At 43.5% G+C, this 16,376-nt stretch overlaps 2 protein-coding genes and 1 long non-coding RNA gene across 7 annotated transcripts in view; 2 read left to right on the plus strand and 1 right to left on the minus strand.

The window, feature by feature from the left end:
- The window catches only part of LOC137593437 (uncharacterized), a 215,649-nt gene extending 202,107 nt beyond the window's left edge, over positions 1 to 13,542 (minus strand). Inside the window, exons 1-5 of one of the 5 annotated variants that reach the window (XM_068312130.1) lie at positions 7,980 to 8,461; positions 7,039 to 7,267; positions 5,448 to 5,553; positions 4,882 to 4,908; positions 4,480 to 4,553 (exon numbers count right to left, since the gene is read on the minus strand). In XM_068312130.1, the coding sequence (XP_068168231.1) occupies positions 4,900 to 4,908; positions 5,448 to 5,553; positions 7,039 to 7,267; positions 7,980 to 8,208 (573 nt within the window). In that variant the 5' untranslated portion in view covers positions 8,209 to 8,461 and the 3' untranslated portion in view covers positions 4,480 to 4,553; positions 4,882 to 4,899. The other 4 variants (XM_068312129.1, XM_068312128.1, XM_068312127.1 and 1 more) reach the window with 4 other exon arrangements.
- On the plus strand, positions 1,987 to 4,719 carry LOC137593439 (uncharacterized). The gene is made up of 3 exons (XR_011035118.1): positions 1,987 to 3,319; positions 4,087 to 4,234; positions 4,587 to 4,719. It is a non-coding gene; the product is annotated as an uncharacterized lncRNA (long non-coding RNA).
- LOC137593435 (uncharacterized) lies at positions 8,471 to 12,054 on the plus strand. Its single transcript, XM_068312124.1, has 3 exons — positions 8,471 to 8,510; positions 8,901 to 8,953; positions 9,852 to 12,054. Exons 2-3 carry the CDS (start codon positions 8,946 to 8,948, stop codon positions 11,497 to 11,499), a joined length of 1,656 nt encoding a protein of 551 aa, XP_068168225.1. The 5' UTR covers positions 8,471 to 8,510; positions 8,901 to 8,945; the 3' UTR covers positions 11,500 to 12,054.
- Positions 13,543 to 16,376: the final 2,834 nt, after the last annotated feature.

Below are 16,376 nucleotides of genomic sequence, written 5' to 3' on the forward strand. Positions count from 1 at the left end.
CTGAAGGAGATCAGTGACTGTAAAGTAGTGGTAGGCAAGAGTGTAGCCAAACAGCATAGGATGGTGGTGTGTAGGATGACTCTGGTGGTGAGGAAGATGAAAAGGACAAAGGCAGAGCAGAAGACGAAATGGTGGAAGCTGAAAAAGGAAGAGTGTTGCAGGACTTTTAGGAAGGAGTTAAGACAGGCTCTGGGTGGTCAGGAGGTGCTTCCAGATGACTGGACAACTACAGCTAATGTGATCAGGGAGACAGGTAGGAGAGTACTTGGTGTGTCATCTGGAAGGAAAGTAGATAAGGAGACTTGGTGGTGGAATGAGGAGGTACAGGAGTGTATACAGAGAAAGAGGTTAGCTAAGAAGAAGTGGGACACTGAGAGGACTGAGGAGAGTAGACAGGAGTACAGGGAGATGCAGCGTAAGGTGAAGGTAGAGGTAGCAAAGGCCAAACAAGAAGCTGATGATGACTTGAATGCTAGGTTGGACAGTAAGGAGGGAGAGACTGATCTATACAGGTTGGCAAGACAGAGAGACAGAGATGGGAAGGACGTGCAGCAGGTTAGGGTGATTAAGGATAGGGATGGAAGTCTATTGACAGGTGCCAGTAGTGTGATGGGAAGATGGAAAGAGTACTTTGAAGAGTTGATGAACGAGGAAAATGAGAGAGAACAAAGACTAGAAGAGGTGACTGTTGTGGACCAGGATGTAGCAAAGATTAGTCAGGATGAAGTGAGGAGGGCATTGAAGAGGATGAAGAGTGGAAAGGCAGTCGGTCCTGATGATATACCTGTAGAGGTATGGAAGTGTCTAGGAGAGGTGGCAGTAGAGTTTCTGACTGGGTTGTTCAACAGGATCTTAGATAGTGAGAAGATGCCTGAGGAATGGAGGAGAAGTGTGCTGGTGCCCATTTTTAAGAACAAGGGAGATGTGCAGAGTTGTGGCAACTACAGAGGAATAAAGCTGATGAGCCATACAATGAAGTTATGGGAGAGAGTAGTGGAAGCTAGACTAAGGGCAGAAGTGAGCATTTGTGAGCAGCAGTATGGTTTCATGCCAAAAAAGAGTACTACAGATGCAGTATTTGCTTTGAGGATGTTGATAGAGAAGTACAGAGAAGGCCAGAGGGAGCTGCATTGTGTTTTTGTAGATCTGGAGAAAGCTGATGACAGGGTGTCCAGAGAGGAACTGTGGTATTGTATGAGGAAGTCTGGAGTGGCAGAGAAGTATGTTAGAGCGGTGCAGGACATGTATGAGGACTGTAAGACAGTGGTGAGGTGTGTGTAGGTGTGACAGAGGAGTTCAAGGTGGAGGTGGGACTGCATCAGGGATCAGCTCTGAGCCCCTTCTTGTTGCTATGGTGATGGACAGGCTGGCAGACAAGGTTAGACAGGAATCTCCATGGACTATGATGTTTGCAGATGACATTGTGATCTGCAGTGAGAGCAGGGAACAGGTGGAGGAGAAGCTAGAGAGGTGGAGGTTTGTCCTGGAAAGGAGAGGAATGAAGGTTAGCCGCAGTAAGACAGAGTACATGTGTGTGAATGAGAGGGACCCAAGTGGAAGAGTGAGGCTACAGGGAGAAGAGATCAAGAAGGTGGAGGATTTGAAGTACTTAGGGTCAACAGTCCAGAGCAATGGAGAGTGTGGAAAAGAGGTGAAGAAGCGTGTCCAGGCAGGATGGAACGGGTGGAGGAAAGTGTCAGGTGTGATGTGTGATAGAAGAGTTTCAGCTAAAATGAAAGGAAAGGTGTACAAAACTGTGGTGAGACCAGCGATGTTGTTTGGTCTAGAGACAGTGTCACTGAGGAAAAGACAGGAGACAGAGCTGGAGGTAGCAGAGATGAAGATGCTGAGGTTCTCTCTGGGAGTGACCAGGATGGATAGGATCAGGAATGAGTCCATCAGAGGGACAGCACATGTTAGAGGTTCTGGAGATAAAGTCAGAGAGGCCAGACTGAGATGGTTTGGACATGTCCAGAGGAGAGATAGTGAATATATTGGTAGAAGGATGCTGAGTTCTGAACTGCCAGGCAGGAGGCCTAGAGGAAGACCAAAGAGGAGGTTTATGGATGTAGTGAAAGAGGACATGAAGGTAGTTGGTGTGAGAAGAGGATGCAGAAGACAGGGTTAGATGGAGGACACTGATTGGCTGTGGCGACCCCTGAAGGGAAAAGTCAAAAAGAAAATAAGAAGATTCATTCTAAGCTGCTTCAAGGTCTTTTAACTTTACTCTTTAGACCTGGATCAGTTAAACCTGCTCTTAATCTAGAGGCAGCTACATAGCCTATTTGAGGTTTTTAGTAGCAGATGTAGTTATAGATGACATAGAAAATTAAAGGTTCAACTACAGTCCTACATCCCCCCCATCCAAACATATCATGCTGGTTTCCTGTCTGTACTGCTAGCTCTGCTTCAGGCGCCATGTTTGAAGCACATACATCCTGTTTCTACACAGATGTTTTCGCTTCAGAGACGGTCAGTGGCTGACACCCCGCCTAAAGGTGGAGGCAGCAACACTTCCTGTTTATGATTCTCCTTCACACACATCATTCCACTCAATACCATACAGATATCACACACACACTCCACTCTTTACACACTCATGCAACCAGCTTGCCAGTTTGTACGATCCGTGTCTCAAAGCTTCAATAATGAAATAACAAAAACACAACTTTGTGTTTCAAGACTACTGGACAGAAAGAGATGAAGGAATGTTTCATCCTGTTAATGTTTCTCAGAGGCAGCGGCTTGTCAGCGGCTAGTCCACCTTTCCCCAGTCACAGCCAATGTGGCACAGTCTGATAATCTGTCTGTCTGTCTATCTGTCTGTCTGTCTGTCTGCCTGTCTGTCTATCTGTCAAAATATTTTAAGCATTTATTCATTTTCACTGGGTTGTGTCTGTAATTGAAATAAAGATAAAAGACGATTTTAAAGGTCCCATATTCTGTATTTTTAACTTCATGTCATTCAGCTGCCAGATGTCCAACTAGACTGTATTCCAAATATTTTGACCTAAAGTGATCTGTGGTCCTAAATATCAGCTTTTCAAAATCCCTCATCTGAGCTCCTCACAAAACGCTTCGTTTCAGGCCTCCGGCTGCAGTATGTTAATGAGCTCCGCTGGTCCACGCCTCCTTCACCTGGACCACGCCCCTCTGAGGTAGAGCGTTAGGCTAACGGGACACTGACCGGAGTTACGTTTGTTAGCATCATGGCGTTTGGAGGACCCGTCGTGTCGGCGTACATTCATGACCCTGAGTCGGACCCAGAAGCTCCTACAGAAACACCGACGGTGCGGCTGCAGCAGGACGTTTCTGATTGGTTAGTCCGTGTGAACGGTACTTAGTTGGTTCTGTTGTTTTGTTGTGTAACCTACGTCATCACAGGACGTTAGCATCGTCCGGTAGCTACTTTAGCTTCTACTCCCGCCTCTCATCACAGTAATAATGTCACATGTCTTATTATGTGTTTAGTATATGTACAGATGTGTTTACTGTTAAAATGTTCCTGTATTTCTATCAGTGACAGTAAAGTCTGATGGTGGTTCTGATAGTTATTACCATGTGGCTAATGCTAGCTCCTGCTCACGGCTAAGTGACTTTATTTTTCCATCACATTGATTTAACCCGTTACTAAGCTGCTAAATGTTTGAGGCAGTCCTCTGTGACGAGACACGGAGCTGACACCTGCTACCATCACACCAGGTTAATGCTGAAGTGATGGAACCATACTGCAGTCATGCCTTCATCTGCTCCATTTTGAGGTGTCTTCACCTGTTGTACAGGTGTCTTCACCTGTTGTACAGGTGTCTTCACCTGTTGTACAGGTGTCTTCACCTGTTGTACAGGTGTCTTCACCTGTTGTACAGGTGTCTTCACCTGTTGTACAGGTGTCTTCACCTGTTGTACAGGTGTCTTCACCTGTTGTACAGGTGTCCCTGTGGACACTGAATGTGTGCCAACAGAAGCAGAAAACATCTGTTTGGAGACACAAGTAAAAAGCTCACAGCTAAACCACAAAGTTATGTCTCTGTTTGGCTACTTTTACAACTGTAAATTCAAATGACCTTTACCATGTTTTCACTGTAGGTTAGGAGCCGTCTGCAGGTTGATGAGGTTCCGTTCATGACTCAACATCCTGGGTTCCAGCCTGTGTGCCTAAACGTCTACACCCTACAAAGGGCCGCTCACGTACTGAGGGCCGAGTGTGGCCCTTCAGTCTGAGACCAATACATCGGTAAGTCGTTCTTTGAAAAATATCGGAATAAAAACTAGTTATGTCTTATGTTGCCTCATTAGGCATTCCTTCATTAATGCAGTAACATGACATATACAGTATAGGTACAACAAAGTCTAATATATTGTATTTGCGACACCTTGATTTTTATCTTATTAATAGACACATTGAACATTTTTTGGTATTCACAATCCATTTATGTTGACATATACAAGCATTTATTTACATAAAACAATACATCCAATAATAATAATGAGAACACAGAGCCATCCTGTCAGGAAATCAACAACAGTTGTAATACTCAGGATTGAAAACATTGTGAAATAAATAGTTTTGTGTCCTCCTTCTGTAGACGGTGCAGACATCTGGCCTATCGCCCCTTTGTTGGCTGGTGCTGGGGCTACTTAGGACGCAGAATCCGGGTCGTCATTCCAGCCTGTGTGGTCCTTCACATACGCCAGGAGTTTCCTGAAGACAAAGGCCACTACGCTGGATTTAGACCGAGTCTTGGTTGACCCTGGTCATGTAGCTGGCAATGACCTCCTCCTTGTCCGGACGCTCACACTGGGCAGACAGATTCTCTGGGAGAGGAATGGCCAACATCTCAGGTGTGTATGGCACGGGGTCCACCAAGACTTTGTCACATATGAGGTCCAACATGTCAGCTACAAAACCTGTTCAATAAAACACAAAGATAGATCTTTACTGTTATTGATATTGTTTGATTCATTTCTTTGTTTAGAAAAATTGTGTTCAAAATACATCCTGGTACTTGCACTAATTTATTTATTTGTATGGTTACTTTTTACTGTGTTTTGGTGCGAACAATTACTAAGAGAATTTCAAAACATGTTTGTTTGAAATATTAAAATATTACAACACTAACAGAATGTTGGCTCTGTCTTGTGAGGTTTGACTCTGCATCGTCCCTTCACAAGCCTTTGGAACGTGGATCTTATAGAGGGGTACACCAAACGTAACGACATAAGGAGCCAAAACAATACATGACACACATGAATCTGTCTCAAAATATTTTATACTAAAGTCTTCACTTCCTGTCTTGCTGGAATATTCTAATACACAACACTTGTGTATTTTTTACTGAACTACTATCAACACATGTACATTCACTAACACCTATAGACAACTATATTTAGAAAATTAGTTTAACCAATTTTATTAAAACATTGTATGGAATATGACTTGTACATACCTTTACTTCAATACTGGGAATGAAGAGTCCTGCAGGACAGCTGTGTACCAACAGTATGGGTGTCCCCTGGGTCAGTTTGGCCCCCCACGTCCCTTCAAGCTGTAGGCTGAAAGGATGCATAAGGAAGAGGGACACTAATTTCAGGACACCAATGTTCTGATATTGGATAAGGAGGACAGACCTGTGTGCGTTGTCGCTATGACGACCAACAAACAATCGACTCCAACACGTGTGCGCACACAATACGAAACAAAGCACAACTCCCTGCGTAGCCTAGCATAAGTTGACTTTATTTACGCTGACAGATAATAGAAAAGAAAACATGAGACCAACTTACTGTGTTTTAGTTTTATACTGTAGGTCCGGCACGCACACACGTGTGGGAGTGCACACACACACACACACACACAAGACGCAAACGTGAAACAAAGGAGACCTCCCTACATAGCCTAGCATAGCATGACTTCATTCAGGCTAACAAACAAAAAGACAAAAGATAAATGTGAGCCCAACTCTGGTGCCTTGTACCTACAGTAGGTACTGTAGGTTTAGCACACACACGTTGTACCTACAGTAGGTACTGTAGGTTCGGCACACACACGTTGTACCTACAGTAGGTGCTGTAGGTTCGGCACACACACGTTGTACCTACAGTAGGTACTGTAGGTTTAGCACACACACGTTGTACCTACAGTAGGTGCTGTAGGTTCGGCACACACACGTTGTACCTACAGTAGGTGCTGTAGGTTCGGCACACACACGTTGTACCTACAGTAGGTGCTGTAGGTTCGGCACACACACGTTGTACCTACAGTAGGTGCTGTAGGTTCGGCACACACACGTTGTACCTACAGTAGGTGCTGTAGGTTCGGCACACACACGTTGTACCTACAGTAGGTACTGTAGGTTCAGCACACACACGTTGTACCTACAGTAGGTCCTGTAGGTTTAGCACACACACGTTGTACCTACAGTAGGTGCTGTAGGTTCGGCACACACACGTTGTACCTACAGTAGGTGCTGTAGGTTCGGCACACACACGTTGTACCTACAGTAGGTGCTGTAGGTTCGGCACACACACGTTGTACCTACAGTAGGTGCTGTAGGTTCGGCACACACACGTTGTACCTACAGTAGGTACTGTAGGTTCGGCACACACACGTTGTACCTACAGTAGGTACTGTAGGTTCGGCACACACACGTTGTACCTACAGTAGGTACTGTAGGTTCGGCACACACACGTTGTACCTACAGTAGGTACTGTAGGTTCGGCACACACACGTTGTACCTACAGTAGGTACTGTAGGTTCGGCACACACACGTTGTACCTACAGTAGATACTGTAGGTTCGGCACACACACGTTGTACCTACAGTAGGTGCTGTAGGTTTAGCACACACACGTTGTACCTACAGTAGATACAGTAGGTTTAGCACACACGTTGTACCTACAGTAGGTACTGCAGGTTTGGCACACACACGTTGGAGCCACACACACAAACACCAAACAAAGCAGCACCACCTAATTAGCCAAATAGCACTGATCACTCATGCTAACAGACAACTGCTAAAGATAAATGTGGCGAGACTTACCTTAACCAGGGTGCAGGTCCTTGGTCCTTGGTCCAGGGTGCAGGTCCTTGGTCCTTGGTCCAGGGTGCAGGTCCTTGGTCCTTGGTCCAGGGTGCAGGTCCTTGGTCCATGGTACAGGTCCTTGGTCCTTGGTCCAGGGTGCAGGTCCTTGGTCCTTGGTCCAGGGTGCAGGTCCTTGGTCCAGGGTGCAGGTCCTTGGTCTTTGGTCCAGGGTGCAGGTCCTTGGTCCCTATGGTGGGGAGTGATCCTTGAATGAGGACCAGTCTCAGGCAAAGCCCCGTCTGGACTGACCCTCGTTGCTAACACAGGCTGGAGTGAAGTGGTTCACACACAAACTAACGAGCAGGAGATGTAGCTGCACAGAGACATTAAACATGAAATGTAACCACGGTCTGTTCTGTTCTCCATTGATGGGATGAAAAATAAACACTGGTGTTGATTTGTACAACCAACAACTGAACAACTATCTTGTGTCCTTGTCACAGACGCCATTTCAACAGACTGCTACCTCTCGTCCGACACGAAGAACTCCGTTTTGGGGATGACCACGCCCTTGGGCGTGTCATCCAGTCCATATCGTCCACGCCCCTGAGCATGTCCACCAATCCATATCGACCAATACTCTGTCCAATAGCAGAGTGCAAAGTCTGACGTCAAGAATACCTATTCTAGCAATCGAGTTGTTCAGAGCCATGACTTCCTAAAAGTCCAAATATCTATTGATGCAGGAAGTGTTTGTTTACCAGATTCTAGGAGTTGGTCGGGTTAGGGAGGACCACTATGTGTATGTAGAGACCTGAAAAAGTGTGATTTTCATAATAGGGCCCCTTTAAATCAAGGACTGATGGGCGGAAAATACCATACTGAGAGGTGTCCTCACCAAATACAAAGAGTTTAATGCGGAACGTGTTGACTGCTAAGTAAATACACACAGAACTCACTCATTCTTTCTAAAACTGCTTCTTCCACCATTGCGGGTCGTGGGAGCCTATCACAGCCGACTGGGGCGTTAGGCAAGGATATACTCCGGGCGTGACGCCAGTGCATCGTAGAGCTGCATGTAGACAAACACTCACACCTACAGTTATCTGAGACCAGCCAGTCCACCTGAAGCGCATGTTTTTGGAGGTGGGAAGAAGCCAGAGAACCGTTCAGACATCCACCACACATCCTTGATGAATGAAACAACCATCAGACTGAATGTCTCCTAGAATCCCTCCAATTTCTCTCCTACTGATAACTTGAACTCTTGTGTTTCTCAGAAATCCCATGACCACAGAACGCACCGTGCACTGAATACTGATGACTTTTAAGCTCAGATTATTTCTATGAGCAGTAGCTGCTTTTTCATTGGGGGCTCACAGTCAGTGTTTCTGATAAGTCATGTGACCTGTGCTCTGCCCAGCCCCTCCCTCTGCCTTTATATTCCTCTCCCGTCTCTCTGTGGTCAGAGAGCTTCAGGACGACAACAGGTGAGAACGCTGATGGTTGTCTGGACTTTGAATATGCCAATTTATTTATGAGAAAATACATTTGAATGTTTTGTGATGTGTATCTTTTCCATCCAATGAGACATGAGATAATGATGTAAACTTTTTCTGGTGTTTATGACGTGAGACAGAAATGAATCAATAGGATCACAGTTTGCTTGTTTCTTGTGTGTAAAGAGTTGAGTGCACATATTTACATGTATAATGTAACCTCCATACTGAACTCCACTTTGAACCCTTTTTCTATTTTTATGTCTTCGTTATGTATTTCCTGTTTCTGCTCTCATCAGACTGTTTGGACACTTTTTTTCCCTTGTGTTGGTAATTTGTCTCCTCCCATGAGTTTAAAAATGTTTTATCTTCTATCCATAGAACTGATAAGCTGGTCCATTCTCAAGACTGTCTACACCCACAACAATGGCAACGTGAGTACAATCATTACTTTATTGAAATGTATAAAATACATTTGTTTTTGTTTTAGAATCTACCTCTGCAGCATATTTGCTTTTTATTGTGATGATGGAATAAAGCAGTCTGGAATGATATGAGCTGGAAAAAAATCTAAAACCATAATTAAAATCATGATTTACCTTCTCCAAGGAAGAAAGAATGACTTTGTCCTGGAATGTTATAACCACATAAAATTAATTTAAAAAAAGGTTTGACTTTCACCAATATATATATATATATATATATATATATATATATATATATATATATATATATATATATATATATATATACAGTATATGTATGTATATGTATATGTGTGTGTGTGTGTGTATATATATATATATATATATATATATATATACATACACAGTATATGTATGTATGTATGTATGTATGTATGTATGTATGTATGTATATAAGCATATATAAAAACTGAAGTGTCTACCATGTTTGTCAACTTTACAATATCAATGCTAATGAATTAGCTAGTTGGACACATTGCTCTTGAAGGTACAATTTCAGCTCTCACAGCCTATGCAAGCTAATGTAAGCTAATGTATCATCGTGTCTTAGTTAACATTGGCTGGTTTCAGCTCTGGACTGGGCTCATACTCCATCAGTGTCATTTTAATTCAGTGAACCAGGTTGAGATAAGTATAGAGAAAAAAATTCTCCTCCTGTGACATAATGTTGCTGCTGTTGACTTCTTTTTACATGAGGGTAAAGTACCCCAAATCAGTAAAGATATGGGATCAACGTGGGTAGGGGTTAGGAAGTGATAGGCAACACCTGTGGCCATTGAAATTATTCTGTTGATGCTGATTCATGTTTTGGGCATTATGTAAAATGTATGTATGTCTTTTTCTACAGACCAAACTCATCCAAATTTGATTACATCACCTCCAAACGTTTGATCCAATCAGGATGTCCTGATATCTACCAGCTGACTCCAAAGAAAGAGACCAGTGGAACTCTAAGAAGAATGACTCTGGGTGAAAGAAATAGTCTAGCACCAAACAAAACCATCTTGCTCGTTGGAGAAACTGGAACAGGAAAATCCACTCTGATCAACGCTCTGGTCAACTACACCATTGGAGTGAAGTTTGACGATGATGTCTGGTTTCAGATCATCGAGGACCAGGGAGATGAGGGGCTCCCAGGGAGAAACCAGTCTGAGAGTCAGACATCAGATGTCATTGTTTATGAGATCTTTGGTTTTCAAGGTAAATCTCTTCCTTTCTCCCTGACCATCATCGATACTCCTGGATACGGGGATACCAGATCGATCGATAAAGACGACATTGTCAAACAAAGACTGTTTGACTTGTTCCGCGCAAATGATGGCATTCATGAGATCGATGCAGTGGGTCTGGTGCTGAAAGCGACAGAGAACCGAGTGAGCGATCGACTGAGGTACATCTTTGATTCAGTGATGTCTCTGTTTGGAAAGGACATGGAGAAGAAGATTGTTGCCCTCATCACTCACTCAGATGGCATGACACCTGATAATGTTTTAACGGCTCTTGAAGACGCAAAAATCACATTTGCCAAAGATAAGGACAACGACCCAGTCTACTTCCTGTTCAATAACCGCCAGACCGTTGCGAAAACAAAGAAAACTAAGGGTCCCTTAAAAAATGCATGGGACTTCACAACGGAGGAAATTCGCCAATTTTCAGAATTTCTGGGAGGAAATTCAGCTCAAAACGTGACAAACACTGTGGAGGTGTTGAATTCACGCATCAAACTGACCGCCTGCATCCAGAATCTGCAAGAGAGAATTCAGTTGGCTGAATTGAAACAGAAAGAAATCCAACAAACGCAGGAAGCGCTGAAGAAATATGAGCAGGAGATGAAAAATAATGCAAACTTTGTCATAGACATCGAAGAGCCCTACAAAGTCAAAGAAAGTATCAACGGTGGGTGGTGGGGTTGGGGTTGGTTGGGTTGGGAGTGGAAGCAGCTGTTTTATGAGGGAGCTGTCTGCTGTACCACCTGTGAGGAGACCTGCCACTACCCAGGATGCACAGTGGCCTGGTCTCCAATGCTCTGTGAGGTCATGAAAGAGGGTCGCTGCACTTCATGCACCAACAACTGTCCCGTGTCAACCCACGTGAAAGAAGAATGGATCTATGTGAACAAGTCAAGGAAGGTTCAGAAGACCCTGCAAGATGTGAAGGACAAGTACGAACAGTATCAGGCAGGAAGTAAGAGCAAATTGAGCCTCTTGGAAACTCTTCAAGGGAAAATGAACGAATATCAGAAAGAAAAACAAATATATTTGCAAGAGTCCTACAATCACGTGATGAAACTGGAGAGCATCGCCCTGAACAGACAATCACTGTCCACTCAGGTCCACCTGGACTTCCTCATTGCAAAGATGAGGGAGATGGGAGATTATTCAAAGGTCGGCACGCTGGAAGGTATAAAACGTCAGTTAGACAAAGACAAAGGCATCAAAGCAGCAATGCAGTACGGGTTCAGCAAACTAACAGAAGCAGCTAAAGGAATGTTGTAGGAGGACGGCCTGAGTGAGAGACGTCAGCTGTTCATGCACACATTTAATCCTGAAGAAGCTTCTTGATTCTACTCACTGGACATCACCACACCATTATGTTTAAATACGGAATTACTGAAGTACTATTGACTTGCAGTTACACTTCTCAGTCTTGCCTGTCTAGTTAATAGAGTTTCATGACATCTGGACACACTTGGGGGAGAGCGCCCCCTGATGGACACTGTCAAGAACTTTTTCTGGCCTCTAAAATCACATACGGTTCAATAAGAATTATTTTATTTTTTTCCACTTTTTTTCCAGATGCTTTGCTACTGTCAATAGACATGTCTAATAATGTGTTTAGTTTGTCGGGAAACAAAAAAAAAGTAAGACATTTAGCCCGGTGGTGGTTTGAAGCCTCCTCCTGTGTCCCTGTGTTCTAGCAATGTCAATATATGCAATGCAAAATAAATGATGTATGGATTTATATATGTGTATGTATATATTATACTAAAGGTGTGAACAAACCGATGCTCTTTATAATGAAATATGCAAACAATAAAGATAAGCTGAGAATCTGATGCATCATCTGGTGTTTGATGACCATTTTTTATTTGTATGAGATGAAGTGTTTTAATCAGAAACAAAATCAGAATCCTTTCATAATCCCTGAGAGGGAAATTGTTTGTTGTTGCAAGACAAGAGTAGATAAATTAGAATTTTAAAAAAACGATCAATGAATGAATTTATTTCTACTAAATAAATTCAATCATAGGCAGTATTATGAAAAAAACAGATGAAAATATGGAGGAATGATGACTAAATGTGACCAACATGGAGGGTTCAGGGTCAAAGGGGTGTAAAAGTGAATAATCAGGTTATTCAGGAAAAGACATTTCCATCATGTTTAAATCAGCTGCACCTCATGTATGACATGAATTTATATGATTACATTGAACAAAAACAATACCAATCAGGCCACATAGTTATTCTGGATCAGGTTTTCCTTTCATCAGTACTGGGTTCATAAATCACATGAGCTGGTGTCATCAGGACGTTTGTTTACATTTAAGATGATCAGAAAACATCGACACTGATCAGTGATCAATGTGAGGATGTTTTGGAGGCTGGATTGGAAAACACACCGATCAGTAAAAAGAACTCAGAAAGTCTGAAGTCATGTTCTGAAGGTTAGCGTTAAAGAACTCAAAGACCCCCCCACCTCCTCTCTTAGTGATCTGAACTCACGCTGGTTCTCAGAAATCATGTGACTACAGATGGTGGAATGATTTATGAATGTATTATTCTTATGCTCTCCCTTCAGCAGCTCAGTGGTTTAAATCTGACTTCATTTACAGGACAGAACATAGTTACTGTCAAACACTGCTGAGGATAATGTGGGTAAAACCACGTGGGTAAAACCAGGTGGGTAAAACCATGTGGGTAAAACCACTGGGTAAAACCACGTGGGTAAAACCAGGTGGGTAAAACCACTGGGTAAAACCAGGTGGGTAAAACCACTGGGTAAAACCATGTGGGTAAAACCAGTGGTAAAAACCATGTGGGTAAAACCACTGGGTAAAACCAGGTGGGTAAAACCAGGTGGGTAAAACCAGGTGGGTAAAACCACTGGGTAAAACCAGGTGGGTAAAACCACGTGGGTAAAACCACGTGGGTGAAACCAGGTGGGTAAAACCACTGGGTAAAACCACTGGGTAAAACCAGGTGGGTAAAACCACTGGGTAAAACCACGTGGGTAAAACCAGGTGGGTAAAACCACGTGGGTAAAACCACGTAAATAACGTTATTGTTGTTTTTGTTTGTTTGTTTTTCCAAATTAAATTGTGGCAAATTGGAGTTTCAACAGATTTTGTACATACCAGATTCTGCCTGGTTATTTGTGATCTTTGCATTTACCTTTAAACAGTAACATGTTCCAGTTACTGTGAAGACCTGCAGAGGATCGTGAGCGTGGAGCTCAGAGTCACGTGGAAACCTGAACGCAGCAGAGCTCTGAATACAAACGACGGCTAACGGTTCTCACGGTCGACCGGTTTCACTTCGCCAACAGTCAGGCTGTTTCTGTGAAGTCACGTGACTCCTCCCCCCGCCGTTCTGCCCTCCTGTTGGCGGCTTCCGCATAGCAACAGGTGACGCCTCGACGGACACGTGGAGACGAATCAGAACCTCACGTTTGGTTTTTCAGTAATACTGGAAACTAGTTTGAGCGTCAAGAGTTGAAAACCTGCGTGATGTGACAGTTAAGGAGGTTTTCACCTTTAAAATGTATTTGTCAGGACTTTGTTCCTCAAACTCTGACTCTGTCCTTATATTATAGCTGTAGAAACAAATTAAACAACAATAACTGGCCGTTAGCGTTAGCCTAGACTTCTCACTGAGGTCAACCAACTTCAACCACCATAACTGACATTAGTTTATGTAAAGTAAGATATTATTGGCTATCATAGATTTGTGCTATCATCATTTCAAGTTCATCACCTAACAATTAGTGAATAAATAATCAATCATCCGCGATGCACTGGCGTCATGCCCAGAGTGTCCCCCGCCTCACGCCCTATGCCAGCTGGGATAGGCTCCAGCTCCCCGTGACCCGCTATGGAGGATACAGGGGCAGTACATGACAATGAATGAATAATCAGTCATAGTTACCACTAGCTAATATCAACCAGTGTGAGGTTAGCTTTCAGCATCATTGTCTAATTGTAGTCGTCCTATATATTTTTAAACCTTTTTTATGCTCATATTTACGGAAGCGTAGAGCTGCCACACCAAGAAAATAAAAACCGGGACGTATCACGTTATTTCGTGATACGTATCTCGGAATTTCGTGATAGTATCTCGGAATTTCGTGATAGTATCTCGGAATTTCGTGATACGTATCTCGGAATTTCGTGATAGTATCTCGGAATTTCGTGATACGTATCTCGGAATTTCGTGATAGTATCTCGGAATTTCGTGATACGTACCCTAAGACGACACTTGAAAAAGATGGGGCTATACCGGAGGAAAAACGAGTCGGACCCTCTTGAGGGTCGTTCCTCATTGATGAGCTGGAGGGACACAGCCGGCTGCATGGATACAAGCTCCATCATGTCAACATAACATTCATTCATTCAGTCATTCATTCATCTTCTAAACCGCTTAATCCGCAAACGCAGGTCGCGGGTCAACATAACATTTTATCACGAAATAACGTGATACTATCACGAAATTCCGAGATACGTATCACGAAATTCCGAGATACGTATCACGAAATTCCGAGATACTATCACGAAATTCCGAGATACGTATCACGAAATTCCGAGATACGTCCCGGTTTTTATTTTCTTTGTGTGGCAGCTCTACGCTGCCGTACATATTAGATTAGATTAGATTAGATTAAATTTTATTGTCATTACACATGTGCAAGTACAATGTAACAAAATACAGTTTGGCATCTAACCAGAATTGCAATTAGTGTAAGTACAATTACAAGATATACAGATTGTCGGGTGTGATATACAGTATATATGTACATGTGTAGTGCTATGAACAAACTATACAGAATATACATAATACGGTATACAGGTTATTGGAATATACAGACTAAAATGCAGTGGTTATCAAGTGTGGAATGTCTGGAACTGTATAAGATCAACAGGACACTAAGAGCCTTCATCAAGAACTCAATGGGGAAGTGGAAGACAACCCTGGAGACTAACTCCAAGCCAATTGCCCAAGTTAACATCAAGTGCGGCATATACCAAGGGGATGCACTATCACCACTGCTGTTCTGCATAGGCCTGAACCCCCTCAGTCACATCATCACAAAGAGCGGCTACGGATACCGATTCCGAAGCGGGACAACAATCAGCCATCTCCTCTACATGGATGACATCAAGCTGTATGCCAGGAATGAGCGAGAAATTGACTCACTGATCCACACCACCAGGATCTACAGCGACGACATAGGGATGTCATTCGGATTAGACAAATGTGGCCGGATGGTATCAAGAAGAGGCAAGATGATCAGAACTGAAGGGGTTGACCTACCAGGGGGCAGGATAGAAGACATCAAGGACAGCTGCAAATACCTTGGAATCCCACAGGCTAATGGCAACCATGAGGAGGCCGCAAGGAAGTCATCCACAGCCAAATACCTCCAGAGAGTAAGGCAAGTCCTGAGAAGTCAAGTTTCAAGTTTCAAGTTTATTTATTTTTATATAGCCCAGATTCACAAACAATGTCTCAAAGGGCTTTACAATCTGCACATGGACGATATCCCTCTGACCTTTGTGCACTGCAAGCAGTGCGACCCTCGCATCGGATAAGGAACAACTCCCCCCAAAAACCCTTTTAACAGGGGAAAAAATGGATGGGAGAAACCTCAGGAAGACTGCAGAGGAGGGACCCCTCTTCCAGGAGTGGACAGACGAAGCAATAGATACCGCATGTACAGATTAACAACACAATAATAATAACAGTAACAATAACAGTAACAATAAATGTATAACAAAGGCATGCCGATCCATCCAGTAGAGCGAGTCACCACCAGCCGATGAAGCACAGAGGTCACCGATTGCCGAGGATCCACCACTCTGAGGACAGACCAGACAGTGCCTAAGTCATTCAGCTCAAAAAAGTTAAAGTCAAGGTTACTCTGGCAAAACCCCAAAACCACAGCAGAACCAACTGAGGCAGAACCAGCACTCCCCTAGTGGATGGTGAAACTGAAGTCAGCTGAATGGCAAGAACAAGGTCCGAGCCATCAACATGTATGCACTGCCTGTCATCAGATACCCCGCTGGGATCATAAGCTGGCCAAAGGAGGAGATAGAAGCCACAGATATTAAGACCGGAAAGCTCCTCACCATGCATGGAGGGTTTCACCCCAAGTC

This window comes from Antennarius striatus, chromosome 4 (genome assembly GCF_040054535.1).
Source record: "Antennarius striatus isolate MH-2024 chromosome 4, ASM4005453v1, whole genome shotgun sequence".
Classification (NCBI taxonomy): Eukaryota; Metazoa; Chordata; class Actinopteri; order Lophiiformes; family Antennariidae; genus Antennarius; species Antennarius striatus.